Source organism: Microcebus murinus, chromosome 5 (genome assembly GCF_040939455.1).
Source record: "Microcebus murinus isolate Inina chromosome 5, M.murinus_Inina_mat1.0, whole genome shotgun sequence".
In the NCBI taxonomy this organism is placed as follows: Eukaryota; Metazoa; Chordata; class Mammalia; order Primates; family Cheirogaleidae; genus Microcebus; species Microcebus murinus.
Window position 1 is genome coordinate 69,223,697 of NC_134108.1, and position 18,288 is coordinate 69,241,984.

Consider the following 18,288-nt stretch of genomic DNA (forward strand, 5'->3'; position numbering starts at 1 on the left):
CAAGAGACCATCATGTCCTTCCCCTTGCCCCTCAGTTTGTATTAATATGCCCCCTCAGGACCCCTCAGCTGAGCTCCAAACATCTAGGGACGAGCCCCCGATTAGTAGGCCAGACACCAAGACCCTTTACCCTCCCTTACCCGAGGGTACAGCCCCTCATGCATTTAATTACCGGGTGTTCAAAAAACAACCCCTCCGAGAGTCCCTCGACCCCGCAGAAGAGGCAACCCTCAGAGGGGAAGCGGCCCAATATCACGATCCCAAATGGCCGCCTCCTTACACGCCCCAGATTTACGCACCTTCGTTAATGCCTCCCCTTACAATGCCCTTGCTTTTGCATACCAAAAAAGACTTAAATCAAAGGGTTACGCAATTAAGAGATGTTTTACAACTTCAAAAAGAGTTTGCCCAGCTTTCCAAAGACTTGTCCTCCCCACCCCCTTTTCGCCCACGGGACTCTTTTGGCAGGGCAAGCCTCTTTTTTGGGTTCACCTATCAGCTTCCTCCCCTAAAGTCCTTCCTACCTACCCTTACTTAGTAGCTAAGATTATTCGCTTGGGGCGAGAAAACTCCCTTAAGCTCTTTAGAAAAGATCCAGATATCATAATACTCCCTTACAATGCTTCCCAAATTCGGTGGCTAATACAGAATGATGATGACTGGGCGGTTAACTGTACGTCTTTCCAGGGCAAACTAGATAATCATTACCCCCCTGATAAACTAATTCAGTTCCTCTATCGGACACCTGTGATATTTCCCAAAAAAAACAAGAGTCTCCCCCATTCCAGGAGCTGTCTTAGTCTTTACCGACGGCTCCTCCTCAGGCACCGCGGCCTATAGCATTAATGGCCAGGTCCGCAGTTTTCCCACCAAATTCTCCTCTGCTCAACTCGTTGAGTTAGCAGCCTTAGTCGCAGTCTTCAAATACGTAGATCAGTCACCATTTAACTTGTATACTGATAGTTCTTATGTTGCTCATGCTGTCGCCACTTTAAAAACTGTGCCTCATATTCGGCCCTCCAACAATACCACTCAAATGTTCCAGCAACTACAAAGACTCATTCACTCCAGTTCCGCGCCCTTTTTTATAGGCCATATTCGCGCCCACACTGGCCTTCCTGGGCCTCTAGTCGCTAGAAATAATCTTGTTGATCAGGCGACTCGCGTTGCAGGCGCTGTTCACAATATCACTGTTAATCCTGTCTGCGCTGCACGCCAGGCTCATAATTTACACCATCTCAATGCCCATACCCTCAGGCTTAAATTCTCCATTACTAGAGAACAGGCCAGAGAAATCGTCCACCAATGCAGGGCTTGTTTTACCCTTCTCCCTGAGCCACACCTAGGAGTCAACCCTCGCGGCCTGATCCCTGGGGAGCTCTGGCAGATGGATGTCACTCATTACCCCCCTTTCGGAAAGCTTAAATATGTACATGTCTCTATAGATACTTGCAGTGGATTTATCTTTGCTTCCCTACAAACAGGTGAGGCCACCCACCACGTTATCAGCCATGTTATAGCCTGTCTCACCTCCCTCCCTCAGCCTAAAGTTATTAAGACTGACAATGGCCCGGGATATGTCAGCTCCAACTTCAAAAGCTTTTGTGCTAAGCTAGGCATTAAGCATATTACAGGCATTCCATACAACCCTCAGGGCCAAGGTATTGTAGAGAGAGCTCATCAGACATTAAAAAATACGCTCTCCAAACTACAATCGGGAGGAGGAATTTTGTACCCTTTGACAGGTAATTCCAAAACCCTGCTTAATCATGCCCTGTTCATTTTAAACTTTCTCACCTTTGACACTGCCGGTAAAACGGCCACCAACCGCCTTTGGCACCCATCCACCACCGATACTTATGCACAGGCCTTATAGAAAGAGCCGCTTACAGGCAAATGGCTGGGGCCTGGCCCTGTCCTCATATGGGAAAAAGGACATGCCTGCATCTACGATACCCAGGCAAAAAACGCCAGATGGCTACCAGAGAGAGCAATTAAGTTATATAACCCACCCAGGGAATCCCCTAAGAAAAATTCTTAATTCTTTTCTCTTCCAGAAATACAATGACTCCCCCAAAAAAGACGCTGACCCTCCTGTGCCTAGTTCTGTCCACAGTCAAGAACACCGCTGCAGCCAACATCCACCAGGTCTACAATTATACATGGCAAATAATTAATGAGGCAGAAGACGTTGCCAATTCCTCCTCACACCTCTCCGCCACTACACCATGAGATCCACTAGAAGTGGACCTATGCGTGTTGGCCCTTGGAGCCCATGACTATTGGGGCACGCCCTCACATTTTGCACCACAGGTAAAACCCATTAACACGGGAGAACGAGACACCAGTTCTCGGCCAGGCTATAGCTCTGGGGTTCGAAGGACTTATGTTTGCCCTGGGGCTCATCGAGACCGCTCTCTTGCTGAAGCATGTGGCTATGCCCCTGACTTCTTTTGTGCCTCCTAGGGCTGTGAGACTACGGGCGATACCTACTGGAGCCCCTCCTCCTCCTGGGACTATATAACAGTCAAAAGAAAATCCCCTTCCCCATACCACCTCAACAGCGGTCCGGTCCCCTTTGAGAAAGAGTGTAGCAACCAATGGTGCAACCCCCTGTTAATTTCATTCACCAAAGCTGGAAAAAAGGCTTCTTGGGACCAGTCCAAGAGATTTGAATGGGGGCTCAGACTTTACATATCTGAAAAAGATATTGGTCTCACATTTAAAATCAAGTTAATTAAAAGCCTCCCCAGAGGTCCTACGGTCACATTAGGCCCTAATAACAACCTACACCCACCACGGCCTCGCGGTCCCTCCAGGGGCCTACCCTCCTCCCCAACTGTGTCCCCTCCTCTGCTCAGCACCTCCCTATACCAACCTACCCTGCCCGAGGGGCCCCCTTCCTCGGCAGAACTAATTCTCTCCTTAGTCAACGCCTCTATCAGGACCATCCGAGAGGCCAATAATTCAGAATATCAGGAGTGTTGGGTATGCTACTCCCCCCGGCCTCCCTTCTATAAAGGCGTCACTACTTTTAGTGAGCCATTATTTACTAATGACACCAACAGACTCAGATGGGGTCTAGAGACCCATGATGGCCTGACGCTCAGCCAAGTCACAGGCCTAGGTCTTTACCTTCTTAGCCCAAGAATCCTCCCTCCCACACCCTTAGAGAAAATATGCAATCAGTCAATTACTGTCAACTCTACTTTTCAGTATATTCAGGCATCTAACACCTCCTATTTTGCTTGTTCTTCTGGCCTTACCCCGTATGTAGTCACTGCAATGTTTCTTGAGCATAGAGAATATTGTGTGTTAGTCATGCTTTTCCCCAGACTCACTGTACATCCTGCTGATGAATTGCTTAAATTTTGGGAGCGTGGCACCACAATGCCCCGAGAAAAGAGAGAGCCCATCACAGCCATAACACTCGCAGTTGTTCTAGGCCTTGGTGCCACAGGGGCTAGAACAGGCATAGCCTCTCTGGTCACCTCCAACCAGCAGTACCTGCAGCTCTCTGATGCCATCGATAATAATCTCCGAGAGCTACAGCAGGGCCTAAAATATCTCAAAAAATCCCTCGCTTCACTTTCTGAGATAGTGTTGCAAAATAGAAGAGGCCTAGACTTAGTGTTCCTCCAAGAGGGAAGCTTGTGCGCAACACTCAAAGAAGAATGTTGCTTTTACGCAGACAAAACAGGTCTGGTAAAAGATAGCATTGAGAGAGTTAGACAGAGCCTAAAAGATAGAAAAAAACGGAGAAAACAAAGTGAGGCATGGTATCAAAATTGGTTTTCTACATCCCCCTGGCTATCCACATTGCTTCCCAGTGTCTTAGGGCCGTTTGTAGGTTTCTTGTTGCTTCTCACTTTTGGGCCTTGGGCATTCAAAAAACTAACCAACTTTGTCAAGTCGCAGGTAGACGCAGCCACACAAAAATCGGTCTCCGTGTTTTACCAACGGCTAGAACAAAGAGGCTCCAGAGAAGACCTCCATACAGAGTCTCCCCATTCAGCCACAGAGGGTCTAAATTTTTCTAACCTTGCCTCAGACATAGAACGCAGTTGGTTCCAAAAGCTGTGGAGACGCCCATGACGGGATTATCGTGATGCCGTGTACCAGGTGCACACCCCCACCAGCAGTAAAGTAACTCCATGACGGGAATATTATAGGTCCATGCCCGGGGGCACACTTCATCATTAGAAGTGCCGGAGCTGGATGCCACCTACATAGCCTAAGACAGAGGCCTCACCGTCATTTCAATCGCCCGATCTTATATTTGGGGTGCTAGTCGCAAAAGCCCATCGAGTAGCCTAAGACAGGCTCTCCACCAACCTGTATAAATCTCCCTCATATTAATAAAGATAGGGGGAGATGTTGGAGACTAAGACCCTCCACATTCCAACAACTTGTCCTGACTTGTCCTATGCACGGAAAATAGCCTAAGACAAAAATAGCACCCAGCCCCCCAGCTATAGTTCCGAGAAGAATGCATTCCATGACGTGCTTGCTCCAGGGCATGCTACCTGCAATTGTTCCCGACCCCCTGCCAGGTTGGGGTTGAGTGATCCATCACAAACAGCTTCCGGTGCCATTGGGATGCTGATTGGGGCTGATTAGCCCACACCCAAGCCTCATCATCCCCCCACTCTATTTTTCTGTTTCTACTTCCTTGTTTCTGTATATAAAACCTACTAAAAATCCAAGTAAAGTAGACCTTGACAACCATTTGCTTGGTCCCGTTCCTTTCTCTCGCCCATCTCTTTCAGACACGGTCCCCCTCGCCCTGCGAGTAACAAAAGGTCCCGAGGGCCGGGACATTATAGTGCACTGGAAATGAATAAATGAATAGAGATATGATTACTTCATAATTACCTGAAATTATTTTTAAGTAAGGACATTGCTTATCCCCAAAGGGAAGGCAGTCTTTGGCCTGTATACAGAATTCATGTGAACTACAAGCCAAACTTTAGATGGACTCAAGCTTTCCCTCACTCCTAATTGCAGGGTATTTTTCATAATCAAAACAAGAAACTTGACATCAGAAGTCTTAGAATATCCTCATTTTTCCATTGCTGATTCATATGACCTTCTGGTTCTTACTTGAAAGGGGTTTCATCAAAGCCACTGGACTTTCATAAACTATCCACAACAGATGTAAATATTAACAAATACCTTCAAAAGGTATTAAAAACATCATACTATATTCTGCAGAGTTCATTTAGCAATAACAGAAGGATTTTGAGTCACAGAAGAATCAAATCTCCTTGTGTTCTTAAAATTTTCATTTGTTTTTGGCTTTAAATAGGAGGCAACATTTCAGGTGTTCGAGTGCCAAAAATACTAGGCTGGGCTAGGCTAGGGAGTGGAAACGAGAGGGATGAAGTAGTAAAAAATGTTCCAAGTGAAGACAAGAGGCATGTTGGAAGGAAAACAAAGGAATGTTATATGAGAAACAAACGAAAGGAGAGTTGATTTAAAAGCAGTGTAGTATACATGATGCAGAAGAAAAGAATTTTTTTTTAGTCCAAAGCTATTCGTCAGAGGTTTGCAGCACATTTACTTAGCTGGTCACTTACATACTAACTCATTCGTTAGGGACTAGAGTTGCAGGAAGTCCTATAAGCCAAGGATTAGCAAGACAGCCTGGTCTATTATACAATGGGGCTCAGCTGCCAGTCACTCAGGGACACTCAGCAACATCCTTAAGATGGGAGGATTACAGATGACCTTTGGTTTGGTTGATACGTTTCTGGCTGTTGCCCATTTCTGACGTTGGGCTGCCTTCCATCCCAGCAGTCCTGGGCCAGGCATGTCAGCCCTAGCAGGTGAATGTGGCATCCCACTGAACAGCAGAAAAGACCCTAGAACTCAACCAAGCTCACCTACGCTTCAACATTTGTTGAAATAATGAATAAATGAGCAAGTACTGAACAGACAGCATCTTTTTCTGGTTGGAGGAGAAATGTCCACATTGTCCATAAGGCAAAATATGCATATCAACGTTACATTTAGAATTAACTGCTCAACTAACTAGGGTCCAGGAAGGTTTAACTACATCTCTGAGGGGCTCCAGGGCTCCAGCTAAGGTCTGGATTATATAGAGAGAACCAACTATTCAAGGGAGGGAAAAGAAGTGGCAAGAGAATATTCAAATTCTAGTTATGTGAAGAAAATAAACACTGAAGGAGTTTATACAGCATCCAAATGTATTTGTGAGTGGTGTATGGAAAGCTACCAACATGATGGGTGATTTGTTCAGTTCTTTCCAATTTTCAGTTTAAGAAAACACAGATGCCAGGACGAGAACAAGATTTGCTAAGAAACTACCTTTGATTCCTTCTTCCCCTGCCTGAGGCCATCTGGCCCGGCCCCTTTCTGGTCTGGGACTCAGGCTGGAATGAAGGAAGCAGAGGCCTGAGGCCACAGCCCCAGGAAGTGGGGGCGGAGGGTTGTTCCCACCTCTGAGGCCTGGGATCCACAAACCCTGAGACACTCACCACTTCTGAGATCTGAGCTCTAGAAACAATTACTGATTTTCTTTGCCTTTTAAAAAATACCATTGCCACCAGGATCTTGCTTTCAAGCTTCCCAATCTAGTATTGCTCATTTGTCTTCCTGTAAACAGGGCTTTGTTATTGAAGATAAAGTAATTCTGAGAGTTCTCTTAACATGAGAGCCCTTGTAAGCACTGGAATAGAAGGTGACTTCTCTTTTCTGAGGCACTAGCTTTCTGGGGAGAAGAAACATTCTGTTGATTTGGGCACAGACAAATATGAGGTTCTGATGTTGTGTCTTCTACAGATCAGATCTTTTTTTTTTTTTAGACAGAGTCTTGCTTTGTTGCCTAGGCTAGAGTGAGTGCCGTGGCATCAGCCTAGCTCACAGAAACCTCAAATTCCTGGGCTCAAACAATCCTTCTGCCTCAGCCTCCCAAGTAGCTGGGACTACAGGCACGTGCCACCATGCCCGAATAATTTTTTCTATATATATTAGTTGGCCAATTAATTCTTTTTATTTATAATAGAGACAGGGTCTCGCTTTTGCTCAGGCTGGTTTCGAACTCCTGACCTTGAGCAATCCACCCATCTCGGCCTCCCAGAGTGCTAGGATTATAGGCGTGAGCCACCTCACCCGGCCTACAGATCTGATCTTTAGTTGGAGAATCCCCCATGCATAGGTGTTAGAATTTCTGTCGCTTTTGCTTTGCTCTGTTCACCCTCTCCCCTTTGTAGATCTTACCCAGCCCCTCTATGGGATGAAGAAAAGCTCAGTGGGCATCGCCCCCTCCACTGTAAGTAAATTTCACCTCACAGGGCTTAGTCACCGCTCTCAGTACTTAGCAGAGAGCCTGCACATGGTAGTACTGAATGAATATTTGTGGACTAAAAGAATAAATGAGCCCCAAAGACAACAGACTCAAAACTGGGCTTATCTCTCTCCCCTTCCTTAGGCTGTCATTTCTGTTGCTAACAGAGCAACACTGCACAGAGCATCCTGGGACCCTCCCCACCTGGGGACAGCTTCCAGCTGGAGGCGGGAGAAGCCCTAAGCTATTGCTCCACAAGGAAATAGCCGCCCCTCCCAAAAGCACCTGTGAAAGAGAAATAAGACAGTTGTCAAGCAAACTTAGACTTGTGTATCCAATTAAGCCCAGAGACAAACCAAGTGATGCTGGCAGATTAGAGAAGCAAGAGAGAGGGCTGGGCAGAGGGTGCAGTGCTAGGAAGTGACATGCCGCAGATCAGATGAGGAAACCACTGCCAAACTCATGTAGCTGATGAGTATAAGAGCCAAGATGTAAAACCTGGGTGTCTTGACGTCCTATTCAAACCGCTTTCCACTGCGGCTGTCTGCCACAGCCCTGCAGAGTCTGATTGTGACCAGCAAGGCCAGGAAGAGCCTTTCAGAACTTGAAATGGCAGGCCCCAGCTTACCCCCAGTCAGGGGTAAGCTTAAGTAGAAGAATACGCCGTACTCCTGTGGGGCAGCATCAAAGCCGGGTGCTTGACCCCTTGTAGTCATCTTCTGATTACCCTCTCCTGAGCCCCGTCTGCTGCCTGCCTGAACAAGGAGAGCACAGCCAGCACCCACTGTGGGTCAGCCCTGTGCTCAGCATTATTGTCTTTTCTAAACCCCATGACAATCTACGGGGTGCAGACTACATCACACATCTTACACACGTGGAAGTGCAGGCTTCGTGAGAGTAAACAACCTGGTCACAGTCCATAGGCTCTCAGTGGTAGAAGGGAACCTGACCCCAGGATCACCCCCAATTTTGCCTTCTTCACCCTATGCCACGCCGCCGCCTTTTGAAACTGGTTCCCGTGGATTCAGCCTCGCTGTGACCACAGTCAGTCCTCATCGTCCCGCACCTGGACTACTGCCTAACCTCTTTCCCCAGCCTGTTTCCTGGGGTCTTCCCCTTCCCATCCATTTCTGCTCATCTTCTAAAACTGTGATTTTCCCTATGTAGCTGGGAGGTTTTGTTCCTCACATCAACCAATTCTCCAGTTCTCTGTGAACACCAACTTGGTGTCCAACAATCCAGTTCAACACTATCTTCCTGGATTTAGCATCAGATCCCACAAGTTAAAAGACTCAGTCGCACAAGAGTGCCCCCACTTCAGATGCCAGTCGAGAGTCCAGGGCCACTTGTACTTCTAACCAACTGGCTAGAAATCGGAGGTTCCCATGATGCCATCCTCAGGTTTGATAATCAGCTAGAACAATCCACAGCCCTCAGAAAACACATTACTTGCTATTGCCGGTGTATTATTACCGCAACTCAGGAACAGCCAAATGGAAGAGGCGCACAGGGCAAGGCATGGGGTGGGTGGGTGCACTTCCATACTTTTTATGGGTGTACCACCTTCCTAGCACAAACTTGGAAGTTTCCTGAACCTGGTCATTTAGGAGTTTTTATGGAGGTTTCATTAGGAAGGCATGATTCATTGAATCGTGGGTCATTGGTGATTGAACTCAATCTCTAGCCCACCTCCCCTCCCCGGAGGTAGGAAAGAGGGAGCTGTATGTTCTAACCCTCTAATCATGGGATGGTCTTCCTAGTGACCAGCCACCAACTTCAGCTTCCTGAAGCTACACCAGGATTCCCAGCCACCAGTGATCTCCTTAGTGCACAAAGGTGTAAAGGAGAAGACAACCTTTTTTCTCTCAACTCTCACACTCAACACAGAACACTGCTGTGACCAGATGTGTGGGGTTTTTCACCACATACCAACCACTTCTCCAGAGGACATGACCTGCGTGTTCCATAGTTCAATTCCATTCTGACACTCGCTCGAAATAGTGTAGGATCCCTCAGTTCCATAAGACTGTCCCCCTACTTCAGATGCCAACTGCAAGCCCAAGGATGTGATCTGTGCCTCTGACCTATAAATTGGGAGTTCTCGTGATCTCCTCCTTGGGTCCAGTTAATTCGCTAGGCTGGCTCACAGAGCTCAGGGAAACACGTCTCCTGGTTTATTATAGAGGATATTAGAAAGGATGCAGATGAACAGCCAGATGAAGAGATGGACAGGGCCATATCCGAAAAGCTCATCAAACATTACAGAGCTTGTAAACAGCTTAGTCTCCAGGTCCACACCCCTTTCCTGGACACTGGTGGGTAGGGCTGAAAGTTCTAACTCTCTAATCTTCTAATCACTTGCTCTTTCTGGTAACTGGCCCCACCCTGAGGCCATCTAGGGGCCACCGCTAATTCACCTCAGGAGCATAAACCTAGGTATTATCAAAGGGGCTCATTATTAATAACAAAAGACACGTCTATTGTTTAGGAAATCCTTAGGTTTTTAGGAGCTCTGTGGCAGGAAGTGGTGATAAAGACAGAATATTTGTTTTTTATTATACTATAGTCACTCTGTACTCAGAAACTCCATGCTGCCATGACAACAGAGCCCGAACTTCTCAGGAGGCCCCTAAGGCTTACAAGGCGTCACCTGCCTCGATTTCTGCCCCTCACTGCTGATTTCTGCCTCTCACTGCTGTCCAGGCAGCTCCAGCCATAGACTCCTGCCTCTACTCCTTGGCCCTACCCTCAGCCCCTACACTGAATCAAAACACTTCTCAGGGCTCCAGTTGCTTGGAGACATATGGAACCTCAGAGATGAGCTGGTTTGACTCTCTTATTTTATCCACGAGGAGCCGGTGACATTGAGAAGTGAATGGTATAGCCACAGATTGTAGATTTATCTCTTAAAAGAAAGCGAGAACAGTAGTGATCTCTGAATTTCTGGTGAGGAGTGCTGAAGATGGTAAGCTTCAAATGAGCAAACTCTTAAGTAAACTTTCAAAAGCACAAACCACAAGGCAAAAAAAAAATACTCCAAATGAATGAAGGATTTCTGTTCAATGGAAGACACCACTGACAAAGTTAATAGATGTAACATCATCAGAAGATATTTATAATGTTTGAAATTGATCACAGATCAATACCTAGACCTCCTGAAAGTTAAGAAATAGAGAGCAAATTCAATTTAAAAATAGAGCGAAGGATTTGACCATCCAATCAGGGAAGAGGAAATCCAAAAAGTTAACAAACATATCAATAAATGCCCAAACTCACTAGTTATTAGAAAAATACCAGATGAAGCAACAATGTGATGTCACTTTACAACTACTGGACAGCTGGATAATGCTACCACATATGGGTAAAGATATAGGGATTTCCGTGTCCTGTTTGGGGTTGGGAGTGAGTGGGGGAGAGTAGAGGGTGCTAGTCATTCAGGAAAGCAGTCTGGCTGTCCTTGATCAGAGTAAGTATACACGTGTCCTGTGACACGTGTTCTGATCTTGGGTATGGATCCCACAGAAACCCTCACGGTGGGACCTGCAGGAGGCTACTGGAGCAGCACAATTCGTGGAAACAGGGAGCTGGATGCCATCTCCAAACTCATCAGCCAGGGAGCAGATAGGTAAAATAAGTGGAGAATGCCAGAAAGCATGATGCACCCTGACGTGTGGGTAGAAGCAGTTCTAGAGCAACATGGACCAATCACAAAAACAACATTCTTAGGGCAAAAGTAAGAAACAGAATGGGCTAAGCAACAGGACTAGTCACATAATTTAAAAATAGAAGCACACAAAGGTTTTACCAAGTACACACAGAAACAAAACTGTATATAGTCCACCACATACATTAGAATGGTTGTCTATATGGAAGGGGGAGGATGGTGACAAAAGGACCGTACTGTTCGACTAACTTGCCCCTTGGGGTTGGGGGGGTGAAAGGCAGGGGCCATGGTCCTCCCCTCTTGCTGCTGGCTCTGGCATTTGGGAGCAAATTGCTAAGGCTAAGGCCAAGGCTTCAGTCTTTTGAGCAGGAGGTGGGCTCAGCGGCCAGGGCCTCAGGAGCAGGGCCGGGTAGAGATGACGCCGCCCTTCCAGGGGGCCCGAGAGACCTGCTCAAAGCCATCTTCCTCACAGCCCGTCTTGATGGCGAGAACCCCACCTCTGGGGATGAATCCTTTTGGTTCTGTACTTTGGGAAGATTTTATAAGTCCACTCAATGAGTAAATATTAAAAAAATAGTTCAGACAATGGGAAAAGATGGTGCAGGGGAGGCGGTAGACTGTGCCAGGGTGTCAGAATCAGATAAACCGACAGATGCAAACTCCAGACCTTCCCTCCCTCACAATTTTTCCTCCCAGAGCACACAGAACTAACCTTTAGCGAGCACTTATTTAAGAGCCAGCAGAGGGCTAGGAATTTTTACATTTATTATATCATGTATTGCTCAAAAAGAATCCTACACGATGGGTGTTATCACTCCCATTTTGCAGATTAGGAACATGAGGCTCAGAGAGCGTAACCAGGCTGAATGCACATCCATGCATCCACCTGTCTTCCACACTCGTCAGGGGACACCAGTCCTTCCACTGCGACAGCTGCACCAACTACTGCAACCCTCTTCTCAGTGTTCTGCCCAGCAGTGGGTCTGGGGTCTCCGGGCTCACGCTGGGGCCTGCACAGCAATTGGGATTGCTTCAGCAGGTCTAGAAAGTCTACGTTTCCTCAGAGGCCCCTGCTCCAGGGAACTCCTGGGCTTAAGCTAGATTCTAGCACCTTCCTGTTTGTCCTCCCCTCCCTTGAGTCCTTGGATGGGCTCTCCGAAACCAGGCCCAGTTTCCAGGGAACTGGAGATGCCTCTCCACAGCTGTTTTCCACCTTGATCTGAATCTCCAGTGTTCCGGGACTCAAGACCTGGACAGTGGTTGTGGTGGGGGAAACCTTTATATCAAAATAGCAATACATTCCTAGAGGGTTAGTATAATATAAACAAAATAACAGTGAAAAAAATCTCTGTAGAACAGGAATAGGGAGGAGCTTTATCACATGCCTTAGCACTGCAAGAACTCGGATTTTATGCAAGTCAAATCAAGTTTGGCAAACCCCCAAACTGCACAGAGCAAGTGGTGAGGCGATGCCTTCAGGAACGCAGCCATCAGCTTAGCCATTTGACCCCCTCACTTCTTTATCCTGCCAAGAGTGTAAGTATTTCCCTTTTCCTAAGGCCCTAATCCAATTACTTTGAGCACAATTTGAAAGAAATTTGAAAGTAATTCCATCCAACAAAAAGTATTCTAAACATTCGTGGAGGAGATGGGCTATAACATGCAGCAGATGGTCCTGGCCTCACCCAGAAGTCTTATTATAAACACTTGACAGGACGACTAACAAACACCATGAGCTCAATTGGACCTAAAGAGGGAAACATTATCATTAGGGAAAACCAGGAGTTCTCCATTTTTTTCTTTTCACCAAAAGGAATTTACACAACTGTGGAGAAAAGGGAGTCACAAAAAGAAAAGTAGATGAAGCTGCGGTTTATATGTGTAATAAAACAAACTCATGTAGGGTTTCTTTTACTCTTCTGGGAGGAAGTGGAGACACCAGCTAGTAACGATTCAATTCTATAAATATTTATTTTGTCACTGCCGAGTGCAAAGCATCATGCAAGTCTAGCTAAGATGCTAAGAGACCACAGAGTTGTTGAGACCCATGCTTCTTCTGCGGGTGCAGTCCGCGGGGAGCTCTCCAGGTGGGCTCTGAGGGCTCAGCGATCTGCTTGGGCTGCTGCTGCTCTGACTGCTCCTGGCAGTCCCACAACCCACACGGCAGGTCAGAGCAGCGTTCTCCCTTTTTCTCATTTCTCTAAAATGAGCTTTCTTGTTGGGGGGCGCGGAACCAGCAACAAAATCAAACAACTGCACCCTCTTATCATCTTTTCCTGTCCTCCTTTCTGCAAGTTTCCAGAGGAAAAAAAAAATCACACAGCCCTGTGCTCTCCTGACCTCTGAGCTCTTCCACACACAGCACACTGCTGTGTCCCGCCTGGGCCGCCCTCCCCTTCCCTCACGCCCGCCTGCGGGCCTCACAGATTTCTCTGCCTCTCCTCTTCCAGAGCTCTTACATTTTGTCCCTAGTTTCTCCACAGTCTTGCTCAATCCCTTCACTTGAGGCTTTTCCATAGGGTTAAACTTGGGTGGTGGTTTGATGTGAAAAAACAACCATCATATATACATCTCCGTTACACTTACTTATTATTACTATGTAAGCCTCCTTCCTTTTTTCTTTTCTTTTTTTCTTTTTTGTTTTAGCATATTATAGGGGTACAAATGTTAAGGTTACGTATATTGCCCTTGCCCACCCCCTCAAGTCAGAGCTTCAAGCGTGTCCATCTCCCAAACGTTGCACATCTTACTCATTATGTATGTATATTCCCATCCCCTCCTCCCCCTCCCACCTGCCCGACACCCGATAAATGTTACTCCTATATGTCCACTTAGGTGTTGATCCGTTAATACCAATTTGCTGGTGAGTACATGTGGTGCTTGTTTTTCCGTTCTTGAGATACTTCACTTAGTAGAATGGGTTCCAGCTCTATCCAGGAATATACAAGAGGTGCTATATCACCATTGTTTCTTAAAGCTGAATAGTACTCCATAGTATACATATACCACATTTTATTAACTTTCTTTCTTTTTCTTTTTTCTTTCCTTCTCTCTCTCTCTTTCTTTTCTTTTCTTTTGTCTCCCCCCCGCCCCCCAGTTTAGTCCAACAAACAAAGCATTACCTTCAACACAGCATTTGGGACTTTGGACTAATCTCTTATACATGTTTTAAGAGCCCTTTATCTTAAGTTGGACTCTTCTGCCCAGCTGATGTTTTGAAATCCTTTGAAACCCCAGCGTTTCACCATTTTGGTCCTCTCTGAAGTTTCTTTTTTAAAACCTATACTGTATCTGGTAATCATAAGGACCAACATTTATAGAGACGATGCTATGTGCAGGCAATGCTTTGAGGTAAATATAATTATTAATATTATCCCCATTTTATAGAGGATGGAACTGAGGCACACAGAGAGTAAATAACTTGCTCAAGGTCACACAGATAACTGAGCCAGGAATCTACCCCAAAGCTGTGAGCTTAATTGTGCCTGAGCACCAGGGTCAAAGCAATCTCACGTCCATTCATATCACATCTCCCTTTTTGGGGGATGGTGACCTGGATAATTTACTCAGCGTCTTTGACCTTCAGTCTTACTTTCAATAAAATTAAGATAAAGCATTTTTTGAAAGATCAAGCAGCAAATGAGAGAGATGCGCGAGGAACCTAGTTCAGTCCCTAGCTCTTCGTAATTGTCAATGCTCCTATGTGCCCTAGCTGAACCCCCTCGTAGTCAGGGCTGGGTCCCGCTCCTCTAAATACTCCCATCTCATAGTGAGAGCCCAGTATTATCTGTTTAAGAGGAATCTTCTAAGGGACTTTTATGTCTGCATCCACCTGGCACATTGGCCAGAGTCTCACTTTATTTCCCCCCTCCCCCCCTGCGCCCTGGTCCGGGGCTTGCCACGCTCTGCCATCGGTGCTTCTCCAGCCCAGCTTCTCTTCTCTGTCCGGGACTCCTAGCCCCGGCGGGGACTCGCGTCTTACCATGGCATCGTAGTGCAAGGCGTTCATGAAGTGCGCCACCTCGGTGCCCTTGTACACGGTGAACCAGATGGTGCCCTGGTACTGGTCCCCGGCGTCCAGCAGCAGCACGTTGCGCTCGGAGTGGCGGATCTGCTGCACCTTGGTGAAGAGCCGAGCCACGCCGCCCACACAGCGGCTGGCATTGACGCACTTGCTCGAGTCCTCGCTGGTCTGCTCCAGCCGGCTGTGCACGTCGTTGGTGTGCAGGATCGTGAGCTCCCAGGCGCCGGCCGCGGGCCACAACGACGCGCCCAGCGCGAGGAGCAGCAGCGCGGGCGCTCGCACGGCTCGGGGACACATGGCTGCAGCGCGCGGGGCGAGCGCGGACGCGGGCGAGCCGGGCGAGCGCCGGCGAGTGCCAGCAAACCAGCCGGGGCCGGGGCTAGGCGCCCGGGCGGCGGGGCGGGGCCCAGGTCGGAGCCGGGGCGGGCCCTCCTTCAGCCCGGAGGCCTGCCCCGCGGCCAGGCGCACGCCCGCGACGTCACCCGCCCGACCCTGGCACGGGGCGCGGCAGGGCTGGCGGCTGGCACCCGCTCCCTGCAGGAACAGTGGGGAGGCTGTTCCCGGCGGGGAGCTGCCGGGGAGCCCGGGCGCCGGCAGTCCCGCCGCTGGAGGGCTGCTCTTTGGGGGTGCGAGGGAGGAGTCGGGGGTGCGCCCCGCGCGTGGGTCCTCGCGGATTAATTAGCGCCTCTTTGGATGAGCGGAGTTTTCTATAAGCAGCACGGTTTGTGTTGGGCTCGTGGCTGCGTGAGCTCAGCACTTGGAAGAGCGAGAGAGGGAAAGGAGAGAGGGCGGACAGAAAGACAAGGAGGGCAGGGGAGAGGAGGAAGAGCAAGGCGGGAGAGAGGAGCGCTTTGCACTTTCTGGCTGCGGGATGGGCTCGAGAACGCACGGAGCCTACGATGCTGGGACGTAGGCTCTCAGAAGCTAAGGAATCGTTGGAATACACTCCCTCGTTTATTCCCGATTAAGACCCAAGTGATAAAACCTCGGCGGTGCGTGGACAGCCGCTGGAAGTTAAAGGACCAACAGCTAGGAGGACGTGACACTGCCCTCCGTTGCGTTTCTGGTCACCTTTTCTTTCTGTCCGATTTGTCTATTTTCTTTTCCTTTTGTTGCTTCTGCTTTTTGGTGTCATGTCCAAGAAATCATAGCCAAATACGATGTCACGAAACTTTCCCTAGATATTTTCTCCTTTATAATTTCAGCTGTTACACTGTAGGTCTTTAATATATTTTGAGTTAATTTTTGCATATAGTAAGAGTCCAGATTTATTATTTTGCATGTGAATATCCAGTTTTCTCAGTACCATGTGTTGAATAGATGTCCCTTGCCAGTTCTGTTTTTAAGACATGGGGTTTGAGGCTCAGAGATTGTAAATCATTTGCCCAGGAAAGGCTACACAGGTTGGGAGCAGCAGACCTTTGCTTCTGAAACATGCTCTAAAGTCATGCTTTGCAAGGTTTTCCCTGTCTCTCTTGCAGCTAGCAGATAGAAGAATAGATTTTTTTTTAAGTTAAAAAAGAATTTTAAACTTACTGAAGAGTTGTAAAGGTAATACAGGCAGTTCCCACAGACCCTTTGCCCATATTCCCCTATAATAACAGTTTATATAATCAATGACACAAAAAATTAACATTGATACAAAATTATCACCTATACTACTTTTATATAGATTCACCAGTTATTCCACTAATGTCCTTTTTTTGTTCCAGCATGCAATATATGATACCACATTGCATTTAGTTTTCATGTGTCCTTAGTCTCCTCTAATCTGTGACAGTTTCTTAGCCATTTATCTTCAATGACCTTGACACTTTTGAAGAATATTGATTTTTGTATACTGTCCCTCAGTTTGGGTTCTGAGTTTTCTCGTGATTGACTTAAGTAGTGGATTTTTAGGAATAATACTGCAGAGATGAGGTGCCCTTCTCATTGCATCGTATCTGGGAGGGTACATGGTATCAACATGACTTATCGCCGATCACTGGGGAACTGATCATTTGTTGTATTTTTATTATTTAAACCTAAGTCACTGTAATGGCTTCTGAACTTCCTGTGCTAGGGATGCTACCAGATTTCTACTTCAACATCATGCCTATGCTATTTGTTTGCATATAGATCTAAAATAGCCTTTGATTGCTTACTGGGCCAATTTCAAGCTTCCTAACTTGGCCTTTTGAAGACTTCACTTTATCCGGCCAACTTTACCTTCCACTGTCCCTCACATATTCCACGTGTCCTCTTTCCTTCTTTCCAAACCACCACTCACTCCCAGCCTGTCCTCAGGCCAGGGCCCAGTCTTGCTTAATGTTCTTGTTCAAGTCAACATGAAATTTCTTTGACTCCTCCAGATAGCAGTGAGCTTTCTCTTCTCTACATTCCTAATCTGTTCCTACAATCTGACTTTAATGTGGCTTTACTTTTTCTCAGGTGTTTAATGTGTTTTTTTTGTCTTTCTTTCAAGTGATTGAAACAGAGTAACTGCTTCAGTGGTACAATTTGAGTAGCATTAACCTAAAATGTACTTTAGAGACATCGAGCAATGATGTGAAAGAACCAAGAAGGATTTCAGCTCTCCTGCAGCTGATAATGCTACAGACAAGGCAAGGCTACGTATATTAAACAGCTGCAAAGCCATCGGGGGTCATAGAACATTTCCTAAGTCAATGAGGGAAGAAAACTGCACTTAATGAATTTCTCCAAGGCAAGTAGTTCTGTATACAAATCAGGACTTGATTTACTGTTTCATCAGTTGATTAGACTTAAGAAAGTAAAGAAGAAAATGTCAATAATGGAGAATAAACTTTTTTTTTTTTTGAGACAGGGTATTGTTCTATTGCCCCGGCTAGAGTGCAGTGACATCATCATAGCTCACTGTAACCTCATACTCCTGGGCTCAAGCCATCCTCCTGCTTCAGCCTCCCAAGTAGCTGGGATTATAGGCATGCACTACGACGCTTGGCTAATTTTTCTATTTTTAGTAGAGATGGGGTCTTGCTCTTGCTTAGCCTTCTCTCAAACTCCTGATCTCAAGGGATCCTCCCACTTCAGCCTCCCAGAGTGCTAGGTTTACAGGCATGAGCCACCATACCTATCCTGACCAAGTGGGATTTATCTTGGGCATTCAAGGCTGGTTCAACATTTGTCCAAAAATCAATTAATGTAGTCTATTATGTCAACAGGCTAATGAAGAAAAATTATGTGATAATAACAATAGATTCAGAAAAAGCATCTTACAGAACCTCATACCCACTCACAATAAATAATCTCAGAAAACTAGAAATAGAGAGG

The 18,288-nt window shown here is 46.9% G+C and overlaps 1 protein-coding gene across 1 annotated transcript in view; it reads right to left on the bottom strand.

Annotated features, from left to right (window-relative positions):
- NT5E (5'-nucleotidase ecto) overlaps positions 1–15,424 on the bottom strand; it is a 48,983-nt gene extending 33,559 nt beyond the window's left edge. The window contains exon 1 of the mRNA XM_012748407.3: positions 14,956–15,424. Coding sequence (XP_012603861.1) covers positions 14,956–15,294 — 339 coding nt within the window. The 5' untranslated portion in view covers positions 15,295–15,424. The remainder of the gene's footprint in view (positions 1–14,955) is intronic.
- Positions 15,425–18,288: the final 2,864 nt, after the last annotated feature.